The sequence below is a fragment of the Mustelus asterias genome, chromosome 22 (assembly GCF_964213995.1).
Source record: "Mustelus asterias chromosome 22, sMusAst1.hap1.1, whole genome shotgun sequence".
In the NCBI taxonomy this organism is placed as follows: Eukaryota; Metazoa; Chordata; class Chondrichthyes; order Carcharhiniformes; family Triakidae; genus Mustelus; species Mustelus asterias.
The window spans coordinates 62,936,965-62,951,309 of record NC_135822.1 but is presented as its reverse complement, the minus strand read 5'-3'; the positions used below and the strand labels follow the sequence as shown (position 1 = coordinate 62,951,309).

Here is a 14,345-nt window from a genome sequence, read left to right as displayed (position 1 = left end):
TCTTGTCCCCCATCCCACATTCAGGTCCTGGCCTGACCACTCAAAAGGTCAGGCACAGGAGGCGGCCAGCACAAGGCTTGGGTTTCATAATGAGACCCAAAGGAGCATTCATGCCCCATGAGGCAATCGAAAATAAAGCTCTGCAAATAACTAGGCCTCCTCTATTCGCAAATGATGGATTGACTGAGGATTAATACTGAGGTTGCTTCAGGGCAGTCAGAAGGCCAGGTCTGGATACAGGACCTGCCTGACACACGGACTGAGTTACAGGTTGTTTCAGAAATCCTCTGAAGGATCCTCCGTTGTGTTTGTGATGGCATTTTTCCATCTCTTCTGGTTGTGGGCAGTGCAGTGGAAGCTGAGAGGCGAATAGAGGAGGCCTAGTTACTTGCAGAGCTTTATTTTCGATTGCCTCATGGGGCATGAAGGGATGATGGATAGCCTGGGAGTGAGTTCCAGGTTGGAAACTAATTGAGGTTCTACTGGTTTATATTAATTACTCAGTTCAGAATGAGAAGGGAACAAGGCCTCTCAGCTTCCACTGCACTGCCCACAACCAGAAGAGATGGAAAAATGCCATCACAAACACAACGGAGGATCCTTCAGAGGATTTCTGAAACAACCTGTAACTCAGTCCGTGTGTCAGGCAGGTCCTGTATCCAGACCTGGGCCTTCTGACTGCCCTGAAGCAACCTCAGTATTAATCCTCAGTCAATCCATCAAAATCATCCTCACCCAAAACACACCATCCCAAGGTCCCCAAAGCTTGAAAGACAGCTTGACGCGGAAACCCACCCGACGGGCGCCAAGTGAGAAACCTCATCCTCGCTGGGTCTGAAGTGCGTGGGCTGTGTTGAACTGCGTCAAAACATTCTCTCTGCTGCTTCCCAACTCAACCGGAGCCCTGCCCTCAATGTTTCAGCATCGCATGGGAAGAAAAATGTGAAAGAGTGAGAGAGGGTGGAGAGAAGATGGAAGAGAATGGTTCCAGGAAAGAGGAATTTCAGTTCTGTGGATAGATTGGAGAAGCTGTGGTTCTCCTCCCTGGAGAACAAAAGATTGAGAGGAGATCTCTTGGGCTTTTTCTGAATCATCAGCGGTTTAGATAAAGCGGATAGATTGATGAAAGGGTCAAGAGTCAAAGAGCACAGATTTAAAGTGATTTTTTTTATTCCTTCATGGGACATGGGCCTCACTGGCTGGGCCAGCATTTATTGCCCATCCCTAGTTGCCCTTGAGGTTCTCCAAGGGAGATGGGGTTAATTGCCCATCCCTAGTTGCCCTTGAGAAGGTGGTGGTGAGCTGCCTTCTTGAAGGGTGTTTTGTAGACACACCCACAGTGTTGTTAGGGAGAGAGTTCCAGGATTTTGACCCAGCGACAATGACAGAACGGCCGATATATTTCCGAGTCAGGATGGTGAGTGGCTAGGAGGGGATTGGTAAAGAAGAATCATCAACATGGGGGAAATGGTTTGTGATCTGGAGCTGGAATGTGGTGGAGGCAGATTCAACCACGCATTTCCAAAGGGAATTGGAGAAGCAACTGAAAAGAAAAGGGTTGGACACCTACTGGTCGTGGGACTAGTTAAAGTATTCAAGCAGAGGGCTCAATGGGCTGAATAGCCTCCTTTTGCACTCTACATCAGTATTAACCAATCCCCCAAGTATTAACTACATGCTAATGCAGGGACAGAGGGAGGGGGTTAGGGGGGAGGGGAGGGAGTTAGGGGGGAGGGGAGGGAGTTGGGGGGGAGGGGAGGGAGTTGGGGGGGAGGGGAGGGAGTTGGGGGGGGAGGGGAGGGAGTTGGGGGGGGGGAGGGGAGGGAGTTGGGGGGGGAGGGGAGGGAGTTGGGGGGGAGGGGAGGGAGTTGGGGGGGGAGGGGAGGGAGTTGGTGGGGGAGGGGAGGGAGTTGGGGGGGAGGGGAGGGAGTTGGGGGGGAGGGGAGGGAGTTGGGGGAGGAGGGGAGGGAGTTAGGGGGAGGGGAGGGAGTTAGGGGGAGGGGAGGGAGTTAGGGGGGAGGGGAGGGAGTTGGGGGGGAGGGGAGGGAGTTGGGGGGGAGGGGAGGGAGTTGGGGGGAGGGGAGGGAGTTGGGGGGAGGGGAGGGAGATGGGGGGACGGGAGGGAGTTGGGGGGGACGGGAGGGAGTTGGGGGGGACGGGAGGGAGTTGGGGGGGACGGGAGGGAGTTGGGGGGGACGGGAGGGAGTTAGGGGGGAGGGGAGGGAGTTGGGGGGGAGGGGAGGGAGTTGGGGGGGGAGGGGAGGGAGTTAGGGGGGAGGGGAGGGAGTTAGGGGGAAGGGGAGGGAGTTAGGGGGAGGGGAGGGAGTTGGGGGGAGGGGAGGGAGTTGGGGGGGAGGGGAGGGAGTTGGGGGGGAGGGGAGGGAATTAGGGGGGAGGGGAGGGAGTTAGGGGGGAGGGGAGGGAGTTAGGGGGGAGGGGAGGGAGTTAGGGGGGAGGGGAGGGAGTTAGGGGGAGGGGAGGGAGTTAGGGGGAGGGGAGGGAGTTAGGGGGAGGGGGAGGCATGATAGAGAGATACACAATAGAGAAAGAGACAGGATAGACAGAGAGAGGGAAAGAGAGAGGATAGACAGAGAGAGAGAGAGCGGGAGGGAGGGAGGGAGACACGATAGACAGAGAGAGGGAGAGAGAGAGAGGATAGACAGAGAGAGGGGGGGGGGATAGACTGAGAGAGGGAGAGGATAGACAGAGAGGGGGAGACAGAGTAGACAGAGAGACAGGATAGAAAGAGAGAGAGAGAGAGAATAAGAAAGAGGATAGACAGAGAGAGGGAGAAAGAAGATAGATAGAGAAAGAGAGAGGAGAGAGAGAGAGGAGAGTCAGAGAGAGAGGATAGATAGAGAGAGAGAAAGAGAGAGACACCTGATGAACCGGGAGAGCGCGATGATGAAATGAGAAATGAATGCAGAGACAGACAGTGAGGTTCTCCAAGGGAGATGGGGTGAACCATCTCCAAAGTTTAACACCTCACATCTGGACATTTTCTTTCATTCCTGATGAACCTGAATGTTTTTGATCCAATGGGTCCCTGGAGCTTGGGGTTGATGCTGCTGAGACAGGGCAGAGTGGAGGCTGAGATTCTAACAGAAGTCAACGCCAACACTGGCTGCAAGTAGCTTCAACTCAGAAAAGCAGCACAAGAAATGTATTGCATGCATTCCCCAGGACAGCAAGCTGGGCTGAGAGTCCACGTCACCGCGACCCACTCTCTGTTACTGGCTGCACACCAGCTGAGAAGGGCTCTGACACACAAACAGCATTCCTGTTTTCGAAATAAACAATATTAATTCAGCCGTGAGAACAAACGGGACACTGTACCTGAACGCGGGGAGTCCAACCCTGTTAATCGCTTTAGCGCGATGCAGTTCGCCCTTGAAGTGGCAAATTCCAGTTCTACATTTTAATTATTTGTCTGAGAAAAACCGGACTGAATATGCAAGACAAGCCAAGGTTTCAGAACACACACACAACACAGTGCCAATTCCCAGCACACACAATCCCACCCCCTGCCCCCACCCCTCCTGCCACCCCAACAGATCTCACCGAGAACACACCCCGAGGAAAAGAATGGACTTGAAATTTCCAAGTTAAAGGTTGACGTTCGGCAAGTCTGATGAAGAGTCCTGATAATTGAGAAAGTTTGCCCCCATGCTTGACCCTGCATGGTAACTTTCATGTGCTGCCAATTATCAGCCCTTGCCAACGTTGGATTGATGGGCACTTCCACAGGGCTGGAGGTGGCATCAAGTCAGCATGCTGCAGTTTGAGTATGCTTTGCACAAAGCATGGTCAGTTGATACAGAGAACGTGCAAAAAACAAATGACAACCAACACACAAAAAATAAATGCATTTTGAGAGTTTTTTTTAAAAACCAAACAAAGCCCATACGCTTCAAGGCAAGCTCCTTCACTCAATTGGAAAATTTAGTCCTCAGGCATTGAAGGACTGAGGGTGTTGAGACATTTCCCCGATTATCATCAGTGCAGGAAAGCCTCAGGTGGGAGCCATTCTGCTCTGGTCTTTATACGCTTGCCTTGGAGTTTGTACACTGCTTCTTGAAGCCAGGAGCTGCTCATGTTCACCACAGGGTCTGCAGGCAAGAAAACTGGCACCCCTTTAAAAGCCTTGAATTTACACTCAGTGATGAGTCTTTCACACAGGAGTTGATGCAGACTTAAAGATTTTTTTTTGCAGTTTTGTTTTCTAATGCTCTTGTGAAGTGCCTTGGGAATTCCTTATTGTATTGAAGGGGCTGCATCAGTATAAGGTTTTGTTGTTGCTGAGTACACAGAGTCTTCAGCAGTTCAATCTGGAACATTCTCTCTCTCCCAAAAGTGCAAGTCAATTCATAAAAGGAACCTTTACATCTGAGTGGCTAAAAGCAACACACGGCAGAGGTTGAAATCGGTCGGCACGGTGGCACAGTGGTTAGCACTGCTGCTTCACAGTGCCAGGGACCCAGGTTTGATTCCCAGTTTGGGTGACTGTGCGGAGTTTGCACGTTCTCCCTGTGTCTGCGTGGGTTTCCTCCCACAGTCCGAAAGACGTGCTGGTTAGGGTGCATTGACCCGAACAGGCGCCGGACTGTGGCGACTAGGGGAATTTCACACTAACTTCATTGCAGTGTTAATTTAAGCCTTACTTGTGACTAATAAATAAACTTTACTTTAAAAACACAAAGTGCTGGAAGCACTCAGTATGTCAGCAGCGTCTGTGGCAAGGAACAGAACTCAAGTTTCAGGTGGACGAAGGATTCTCGAGTTAAATGTTAACTCTCTACAGATGCTGCCAGACCTGCTGAGTATTTCCAACATTTTCTGTCTTTATTTTGTGTATTTTGTCACCTTTCTTTCAACAGTCACAAGGCAATGCTCGCAAGATGGTTAAGTGGACTAATGGAAAAATGTGTTCGGGGGAATGAATTAAATAAATCCAGGTGAAAAAGCTCGTCTCTGTAATGGCGACTAAGAAACTTCCTGGATCGCCGTAAAATCCCACCAGTCACTCTCGCCTTTTTGAGGAGGTGACAAAAATGATCGATGAGGGAAGGGCTGTGGATGTTGTCTACATGGACTTTAGTAAAGCAATTGACAAGGTCCCTCATGGCAGGCTGGTGCAAAAGATTAAATCTCACGGGATCAGGAGTGAGCTAGCTAGATGGATTCAGAACTGGCTCGGCCATAATACAGTAAGAGTTTTAACAACACCAGGTTAAAGTCCAACAGGTTTATTTGGTAGCAAATGCCATTAGCTTTCGGAGCGCTGCTCCTTCATCAGATGGAGTGGAAATCTGCTCAACAGATATCCAGATATCAACAGATATGGAGCAGATATCCACTCCATCTCATGAAGGAGCAGCGCTCCGAAAACTAATGGCATTGGCTACCAAATAAACCTGTTGGACTTTAACCTGGTGTTGTTAAAACTCTTACTGTGTTTACCCCAATGCCGGCATCTCCACATCATGTCGGCCATAATAGAGGGTTGCGGTGGAAGAGTGTTTTTCTGAATGGAGGTCTGTAACTGGTGGTGTTCCGCAGGGATCAGTGCTGGGGGACCTCTGCTGTTTGTAATATATATAAATGACTTGGAAGAAAATGTAGCTGGTCTGATTAGAAAGTTTGTGGATGATACTAAAATTGGCAGAGTTGCGGATAATGATCGTGATAGTGATTGTCAGAGAGTACAGCAGGATATAGATAGGCTGGAAAATTGGGCGGAGAAATGGCAGATGGAATTTAATCCGGACAAATGTGAAGTGATGCATTTTGGTAGATCCAATTCAGGTGGGAGCTATAAAATAAATTGCAGAACCATCAGGAACATAGACACACAGAGAGATCTGGGAGTACAGGTCCACAGATCCTTAAAAGTGGCAGCACAGGTGGAAAAGATGGTGAAGAAAGCATGTGGCATGCTCGCCTTCATCGGCTGGGGTATCGAGTATAAAAGTTGGCAAATTATGTTACAGTTTTATAAAACGTTGGTTAGGCCACATTTGAAATACTGTGTCCAATTCTGGTCGCCACACAACCAGAAGGACGTGGAGGCTTTAGAGGGAGTTGTCTGGTATGGAGGGTATTAGCTATGAGGAGAGATTGAATAAACTGGGATTGTTCTCCCTGGAAAGACGGAGGCTGAGGGGTGACCTGATAGAAGTTTATAAAATTATGAGGGGTGTGGATAGGGTGAACAGTTGGAAGCTTTTTCCCAGGGCAGAAATGACAATTACAAGGGGGCACAAGTTCAAGGAAAGGTTCAGTGGAGATGTGCAGAGGAAGGTTTTTACACAGAGGGTGGTGGGGGCCTGGAATGCACTGCCAAGTGAGGTGATTGAGGCAGATACGTTAGCCACATTTAAGACTTATCTGGATAGAGACATTAACAGGCGGGGTATAGAGGGATACAGGCGGTTGGTCTGGATAGGACAATGTGATTGGCGAGGCTTGGTGGGCCGAAGGGCCTGCTCCTGTGCTGTATTATTGTTTGTCCTTGTTCTCGGGAAGGAGACGTGTCGGCCTGTCTGGAATGGCCATTACCTGAGCCCCTGACCCAGGGTGGTAAGGTTAACTCTGAAGTGCTCACTGAAACAGCTGGGCAAGCCACTCAGGGCCTTCCTCCCACCTTCCCAAGGGCAATGAGGGATGGGCAATAAACGCTGGTGGGTTTAGTAACATTCACATCCCAAAAAAGAAACCCTGGAGATGCTTGGATACCAAGAGCCTGAGAAGAATCTGAACTGTTCTCAGCTTTGTCCAGCGCTTGTTCTAACTCAGTGGAAGCTTGCCCCCTGGCTCAGAGCTTCTAACATGGCCATTCACCAACCCGATAGCTGCCCTGTGTGAAGCTCAGCTCAGCTCAAATTTCCATCCCCGTTTCGCTCCCATGCTTTGCCCCTGTGGGCGTGGACTTTAAATGATGCAAGGAACCCAAATGGGAGTGGCCGAGACATAGTTTCACACAAATCAGAGCCCCCACGATATTTTCACCATGTTTTGTGGGGAAGAATAACTTCACTTGCACAACGTCAGTACTTGATGGCGTCTGGGAGCATCAATCAGCCAATGGACACTCACATCGACATTTTCCTCCAACACTAGAATTATAGAATCCTACAGTGCAGAAGGAGGCCATTCGGCCCATTGAGCCTGCACCGGCCACAATCCCACCCAGGCCCTATCCCCATAGCCCCCATTCATTTACCCTAGCTAGTTCCCCTGACACTGCAGGGCAATTTAGCACGGCCAATCCACCTAACCCGCACATCTTGTGAAAGTGTCTTCACTTGACTTTGTCTTTAACTCTTCCCTCCTCTCCATTTCATAGTCCTGGCCTCAGAGATACACAATCACTCGACAATCCCAACAGCAGGGCAAAGCAATCCTCGTCATTCTGCAGACTCTCTCACTCTGGTGTATAATATAGGGTAGGGTTATATGAGGTAGAAATGGCTCCCGGACACATTTACTGCTGAGGTAGTCACCTACTCACCACGGGCAGTTTGCACTTGAGTTGAGTGGTTATTTATAAAGTGTGGTCATGAACGGTTAGGAACCCAAGTTATGATCTGGAAACTTGTGCCAGTTTTTGACAGGGGAGAGGAAATGCACTTTCCAACACAGGAGACTTGTGTTCTCCAGCATAAACAGGAACACACACTGGGCTCAAGTCTTCTTCTGTAACACACACACACACACAAGGTTGGCCTGTGCTTGCAGACTGGGTGGTAAAATGAGTTGCAATGTTTTTGCTTGCACAATTGGCTCCCTCTTTAGAAGCAGTGTGTTTCATGGGACTTTGTTCAAGGGGTTAATGGTGGAGAAAACAGCAGAATGTACCTGGAAGAACCGTCAACCATGCAGAGTGATGGGAAATCCCAATAGAATTACCCGCCAGACACGTATACTCCCCAGCATCCTCAAAAGTAACATTGCGCAAATATAGAGCTTCCATTTCTTTGTCCGTAGTGTTAACACCGGCTGTCTGGAAGAGAAAACGAAAGCAAACGGACAAGCAGATGACATGAGAAACTGTGGAGAGATTCAGCTGGAGAAACCATCTTATTAGTGCCATTCGCCCAACACCCAGCGAGCTCCAAGAGGCTGCGTGTTAAGGCAACACCTGGCCCACCTTCCAGGACTGCCAGAGTCCAGACTCATCCTAGGAAGCAAAAGAGGTCTTTGGTTATGTGTTAAACCCGCCACCATTTTGTTTTATCACACCCATCTCCGCATGCGAGCAATGGGACACATGGAGAAAATGGACCCACCAATGTTCAGAACAAGTCAGGACTGCAAAGCGAGACAGAGGGACAAGGTAAGTGACCGCAACATGAGGCACTTACTGAAAACACAGACAGGAGGACGAGACACTACAGGGCACCGAGTAGGATCATGGGAAAATGGAAACTTCGAATGGGAAGGATGAACTCTTCAATTTGAAAACTAGCTCCTGCTGTATCTAACGCTCGCAATCCTTCCTGGGAATGGGCCTTGGTTCCCCCTCTGGGATAGAGAATTCCCAATGATTCAGAACCCTCCAACTGGAGCAATTTCTCCTCATCTCAGTCCTGAACGGCCGACCCGCTACTCTGAAGCTGTGAACCACACCCGCCCAGAGCTTCAGACTGTTCAGCTGGAGAGATGACCTATTCAGCATCTGCCCTGTGAAAACCCCTGAAGAATTTCAAAATCGTTCAACGCAATCACCTCTCATCCTTGTCAATGTTTTCTCTACACATGAAGGAAGGATTGACTCCTTCATGTAGGATGTGTGGGGTAAATCTTGGGTGGTCCAAACTGCTGAACTCAAACAGTGTTTGCGTTGTAGTTTGGCCACTTTCACTTGCTCTGTCTCGTTAATGGCATCCAAGACGGTAACTCTGGAAAAAAACAGAAGCAGCACTTTGGACTGTGGCACGGCGGTGCTTGGGAAAGCTGTCTACTCAAGGGTTTAGCTTTAAACTAAAAGCTGATAAATAGGCAAAGAAATCCAAATAAGGAATTTCACAGCAGAAAAAAATCAGTGACATGTTATTCTTTGACACCATGGTGATGTTATCACTGGGTCAAAGGTGGAATCACTGTCAGATTAGACCAAAATTAATGTTTCCTAAAGACCTTAAGCTCCGGATTCTTCCATGAAATGCAGGGGAAGGCGAGCTTTACAGAAAGAACAGGGCACGGGGACGAGCTTGTTCTGTTAGCTGCTCTTCTATTACCTGACCAACAGAGGCGGTGGCGCAGTGGTACTGTCGCCGGATAATACCAGAAACCCAGGGTAATGCTCTGGGAACCCGGGTTCAAATCCCACCGCAGCAGATGGTGGAATTTGAATTCAATAAAAATCTGGAATTAAGAATCTACTGATGACCATGTAGCCATTGTCAGAAAAACCCATCTGGTTCACTAATGCCCTTTCGGGAGGGAAATCTGCCTTCCTTGCCTGGTCTGGCCTACATGTGACTCCAGAGCCACAGCAATGTGGTTGACTCTCAACTGCCCTCTGAAATGGCCCAGCAAGCCACTCAGTTATCAAGAAGGCAGCTCACCACCACCTTCTCAAGGGAGACTAGGGATGGGCAGTAACTGCTGGCCAGGCAGCGACGCCCATGTCCCACGAATAAAAAAAAGTTACAAGAACGGGGTGGCACAGTTTGTATATTCAGAACCACAGCAATTCTCTTAACTGCTCTCTGAGATGGAGGGCAGTTAGGAATGGGCAATAAATGCTGGCCTAGCCAGCGACACCTACGTTCCATGAACAAAAAGCTTGAGGAGGCCGCCTTGTGGAATAGTGGGGTAGCGTCCCTACCTCTGGGCTAGAAACCAGGATTTGTTGGCCATGGAAGGAGCGTGCATAATGCGGTTCAATAGGCTTCTGCCACGAGTCCCCAAAGGGGATAAAACAGTGTGGGCGTGCACGAAGATACGCTAAAAAGACAAAGGTAGCTTTGGACAGCTCTGAGAGGGGAATGGTGTGAACATTATGGATTCCCTGGATGAGAAGGTATTCAAGGACAAATCCCAATCTGACAGGTGAATTATTGCCAATCAGCACATGGAGGTTTCACAGAACGAAAGGGATGACATACAGAAAATGACAAAGATAGTGACAAAGATAGAAAGAGCAGTAGGGCGGCACAGAGGGAGCGTTCCTTCACATTGTGGCCATTTTTCCATGTTCGTCTTTGGATTTGCACATAAACAGCAGAAAAAGGGGAGAGAACAAAACCTTCACCACCACTACGATGGGAACGCAGTCGTCACCAGCTAAACGTTCCCAGCCCTTTTTTCTGACTTGTTTTCTGGCTTTGGGTTTTACCTTCCAACTTTGGGCTGCGCACTGTGAGCCACGCAGACTGATTGGCCTCACCAATATAATTGGAAACTTTACAAATATACTCTCCGCTGTCACCTTCAGTCACATTGGACAGAGTCAGCACTTCCGCATCTGAGCTATTAATCCCCGAATGCTAGAACAAACCAATAACAGAGAACATTGGGAGATCTGCAATCAAGAGAACTCAATGAAACACAACCGCCGCTCTTTCTCCACTGAACAGTCACCAGAGGGTGGGAGGAAATCATCATCACCGTCCACTAGCGAGAGCCGGACAGTGACGGCTGGCCTTGCCAGCGTCAGCCTGAGCCGGAGACCACCTTGGACGAAAGGTTACCAGTCACTGGACCCAGCGACAATGGGGGAAAGCTCAGAGGCCTCCAACTCTCAGCAGTTGACCAGTGCCAAGTCGGGAAGAAGAGGGTTGAAGACAGGAGGGCAGCAGAGAAAATGTACTGCACTCTCAGCTTAAACCCACAAGACCTGACTGCAGGCAGCAGAAGGCAAACATCTGGGAGAACACTCCTTTTGGTGAGTTTTGGCATTGAGAGTTGGGAAGAGGATGGCTCCACCCTTTGTGTCTCCTCAGTGGACAAAGCGCCAATGATCCCACCACCAGTACATCATCACCACAACTATGAAAACTAGCACACAAAGAAAAGGCCATTTTCACGCAATGCTTCACCGCTGGGAGATACTTTATCTGTTAGAGTTTCTGATCCAGTTCCCTGCTGGGAGTGGGGGGAACTTTATCTGTTAGAGTTTCTGATCCAGTTCACCGCCGGGAGGGAACTTTACAGATTATAGAAACCCTACAGTGCAGAAGGAGGCCATTCGGCCCATCGAGTCTGCACCGATAACAATCCCACCCAGACCCTATTCCCGTAACCTCACATATTTACCCTGCTAGTTCCCCTGACACTAGGGTCAATTTAGCATGGTCAATCCACCGAACCTGCACATCTTTGGACTGTGGGAGGAAACCGGAGCACCCGGAGGAAACCCACGCAGACACGGGGAGAACGTGCAGACTCCACACAGACAGTGACCCGAGCCGGGAATCGAACCCGGGTCCCTGGTGCTGTGAGGCAGCAGTGCTAACCACTGTGCTACCCATCTGTTAAGAGTTTCTGACCCAGTTTTCCTCATTCAATTTTGGGATTGATAAATATTTCTGAATCCAAAGAGCGGTCTCTGGCTCTGGACCTCTGATACGACAGCATGCTGGGGCAGCTTGATGGTGTCACCCTGCACAGTCAGAACAAACCAGGAGACAAAGGTCACTTCTCCCATGCTCGGGAGAAAGGCGCGGGGCATCTGAAATGCCTCTACAGACCTCACGGCACCAGGCACAGACTTGGTCAGTATGGAGCCTGTGGTCCGGTTTGGCTGGGCCATGGATATGTTCCCTTCTTGGGCGGAAGGCTGAACGTGGAAAGAGAAACCAAAGGAATTGGGATAACAGTCAATCCAAACAGGGCTGGGCAGAATGTCAATGAGAAAGCAGTGGGAGAGTCGCCAGGGAAGGACTGAAATACACTGAGGGTGGAAACAGGCATCGGATTCCAGTGACAGCCCCTTCGTTCAGAAGGAACAACATGTCCAGAAGGTGGCTTTGTCCCCGAGGTGACATTCCCTCACCTTCAGCACAACATCACGGTCAATGTACCACCGCCTGCCTTTGCTAATACCATGACCCTGAGGGCCCAACACAAAGCTGGCAAAGATCCCAAAAGCTACCTTCAGCCAAATGCAGAGTTTTGTTTCTCTCCACAGCTGGGGCAAGGCCGTGTGAATCATTGCAGTTAGAAACTGTTCGGCAGGCACTCTCAAACCTCTCAATACCAGAAGCAAGAATGGGGGAATGCAGCCTACCCTGCAATGACAACAGTGCAGTCAAAGCTGGTTCACTGTGCCTGGCAGATTGTCATCTAAAGATAGCCTTCTGGAACTTGACCAATTTCTCTGCCGAACAACCTGAACTCAGTTGAACAAAAGCTCGTATTTCCTATTTGGCTCTGAAGGAGTCAGAAGGACTCCAAACTCCAGTATTTTCTTTCTCTCCATAGATGCTGTCAGACTTGCTGGGTTTTTCCAACTTTTTCTGTGTTTCTTTCTCCCAGTGTTTCCAATTGAAACACAGAGCTATTTGGCCTTTCATTAGATGCTGGAGACTTTGTGGAAGCTTTGTCACTTTGGATGCTCCCGATTTCTGGTCAGATAACTTCTATCCATAGCACACATCCCTGAAGCTGTAACCTCTGCCATCACGGAACTGTGGCTATTTCCTTTCCTTCAGATATTCATGGAGTGGAGAGGGAAGGGGTGGGGGTGAGAGTGTAACACTTATTGATGTGGTGGCATAGCCAAGCACAATATCAAGTTACAAAGCCTAAGGGTACTAACAATTTCCCATACCCAGCAGTTGCCCCTGACAGAGGTACTGATGAAAGGAGCAGTGTTTTACAGAGTGTTACAGTGGCCTGACGGCGTGAACAGGGAATCTTCACATGGCTGGTTTCCTCCGAGTACACTGACAAGTCAACACTCTCCATTCACCCAGTGAAAACTTACTTTGAGGATGTTAACATAGGGTGATCCATCAGGTCCCAAACTGCTCCCGTTCACCTCCGCGTGCTTCAGCCACTGGATGTGGGGCTGCGGGTCACTGTAGACCTTGCAGACAAACTGCACATCGCTGCCCACAGTCACGCTCTTGTTGGCAGGCAGGCCGGCCTGCAGGATCGGCCGGTGAGGCGACCGTTCTGAGAGAGACAAAAACGTCAAGCGAATTAGAGGTGAAAGCAGGGCGAGGTCAACAACTTACCTTCAACGTCCAAATACTGCTGCAGAGGGGAAAGGACTATAGCCCATTGAACCAAATAAACAGTCCCGACAGGGCGAGAGGACATCAGGAATGCCATGAAGGGGAATGGGAAGAAGTCCTGACTGTGCTGGACCTCTCATTGTTCAAAAGCACCTGAGAAGCCAGTGAGAGATGTAGTCTATCTGCACGAAGTGTTTTCATGGATTTGCAGTCATCCAAGCTCCGAACAAGGCCTGACTGACACCAAAAGGTGAAAAATACCTCACGAAAGCCACTCCTTTATTCATTTATTAGTCACAAGTAGGCTTACATTAACACTGCAACAAAGTTACTGTGAAATTCCCCTATTTGCCACACCCCTGTTCGGGTACACTGAGGGAGAATTTTAGCACGGCCAATTCACCTAACCTACACGTCTTTCGGACTGGGGGAGGAAACCGGAGCACCCGGCGGAAACCCACGCAGACACGGGGGGAGAATGTGCAGACTCCACACAGACAGTGACCCAAGCCGGGAATCGAACCCGGGTTCCTGGCGCTGTGAGGCAGCAGTGCTAACTCACCGTGCCGGTTAGTCACTAGAACTGAGGAGATACGAGACCATATTTTTTTCCAGCAATGCTCAGTCTTTTCATCTCTTAGCTTACATCTCCTTCTTGGAGCAGATTGGTGACCTTGCTTTTGGAGTCAAAGGTGTGGCAGTTGCTGACTGTAAATTCAGTGCAGAGAGAGAGAGCACGGTTCCAGAACTTGAGGCTGAATGGCTGAAGCAGTCAGATCGAGTTGTGACAACACGCTGGGCAACTTGTCTGGAGGTCAAGGAGTGAGTGTGAACTCTCAGTATGAGTGGGAATTGACCAGGGGTAAGGGGAATGGATCACACCTCGACAAACACAGGCTGATCACACCAATACATCAGAAAGCTGACACCACCTTCCCTGAGGAAGACAAGGCAATGTCTTCCCCAGCCCCGAGGGACAAGCTGTGCGAGCCACCAGCAGAAGTCTATTTCTTAGTCTGGTTTCGAATGCCATTCTGTAAACTTGTTTGCTGAATAAAAACTTTACTTGCCAACTTATAATCGATTGACACACTGATTTCACCCATAAATCGAGATGCTGCAGGGAGTTCATGATATATTGTTGATGGCATAACTGAA

General features: G+C 49.5%; 1 protein-coding gene across 2 annotated transcripts in view; it reads right to left on the bottom strand.

Annotated features, from left to right (window-relative positions):
* LOC144510113 (fibroblast growth factor receptor 1-like) overlaps positions 1–14,345 on the bottom strand; it is a 231,494-nt gene that overhangs the window by 26,813 nt on the left and 190,336 nt on the right. The window contains exons 7-8 of one of the 2 annotated variants that reach the window (XM_078239392.1): positions 12,935–13,125; positions 10,343–10,493 (exon numbers count right to left, since the gene is read on the bottom strand). In XM_078239392.1, the coding sequence (XP_078095518.1) occupies positions 10,343–10,493; positions 12,935–13,125 (342 nt within the window). Of the gene's footprint in view, positions 1–7,857; positions 8,003–10,342; positions 10,494–12,934; positions 13,126–14,345 lie in introns of both variants that reach the window. The other variant, XM_078239393.1, reaches the window with a different exon arrangement.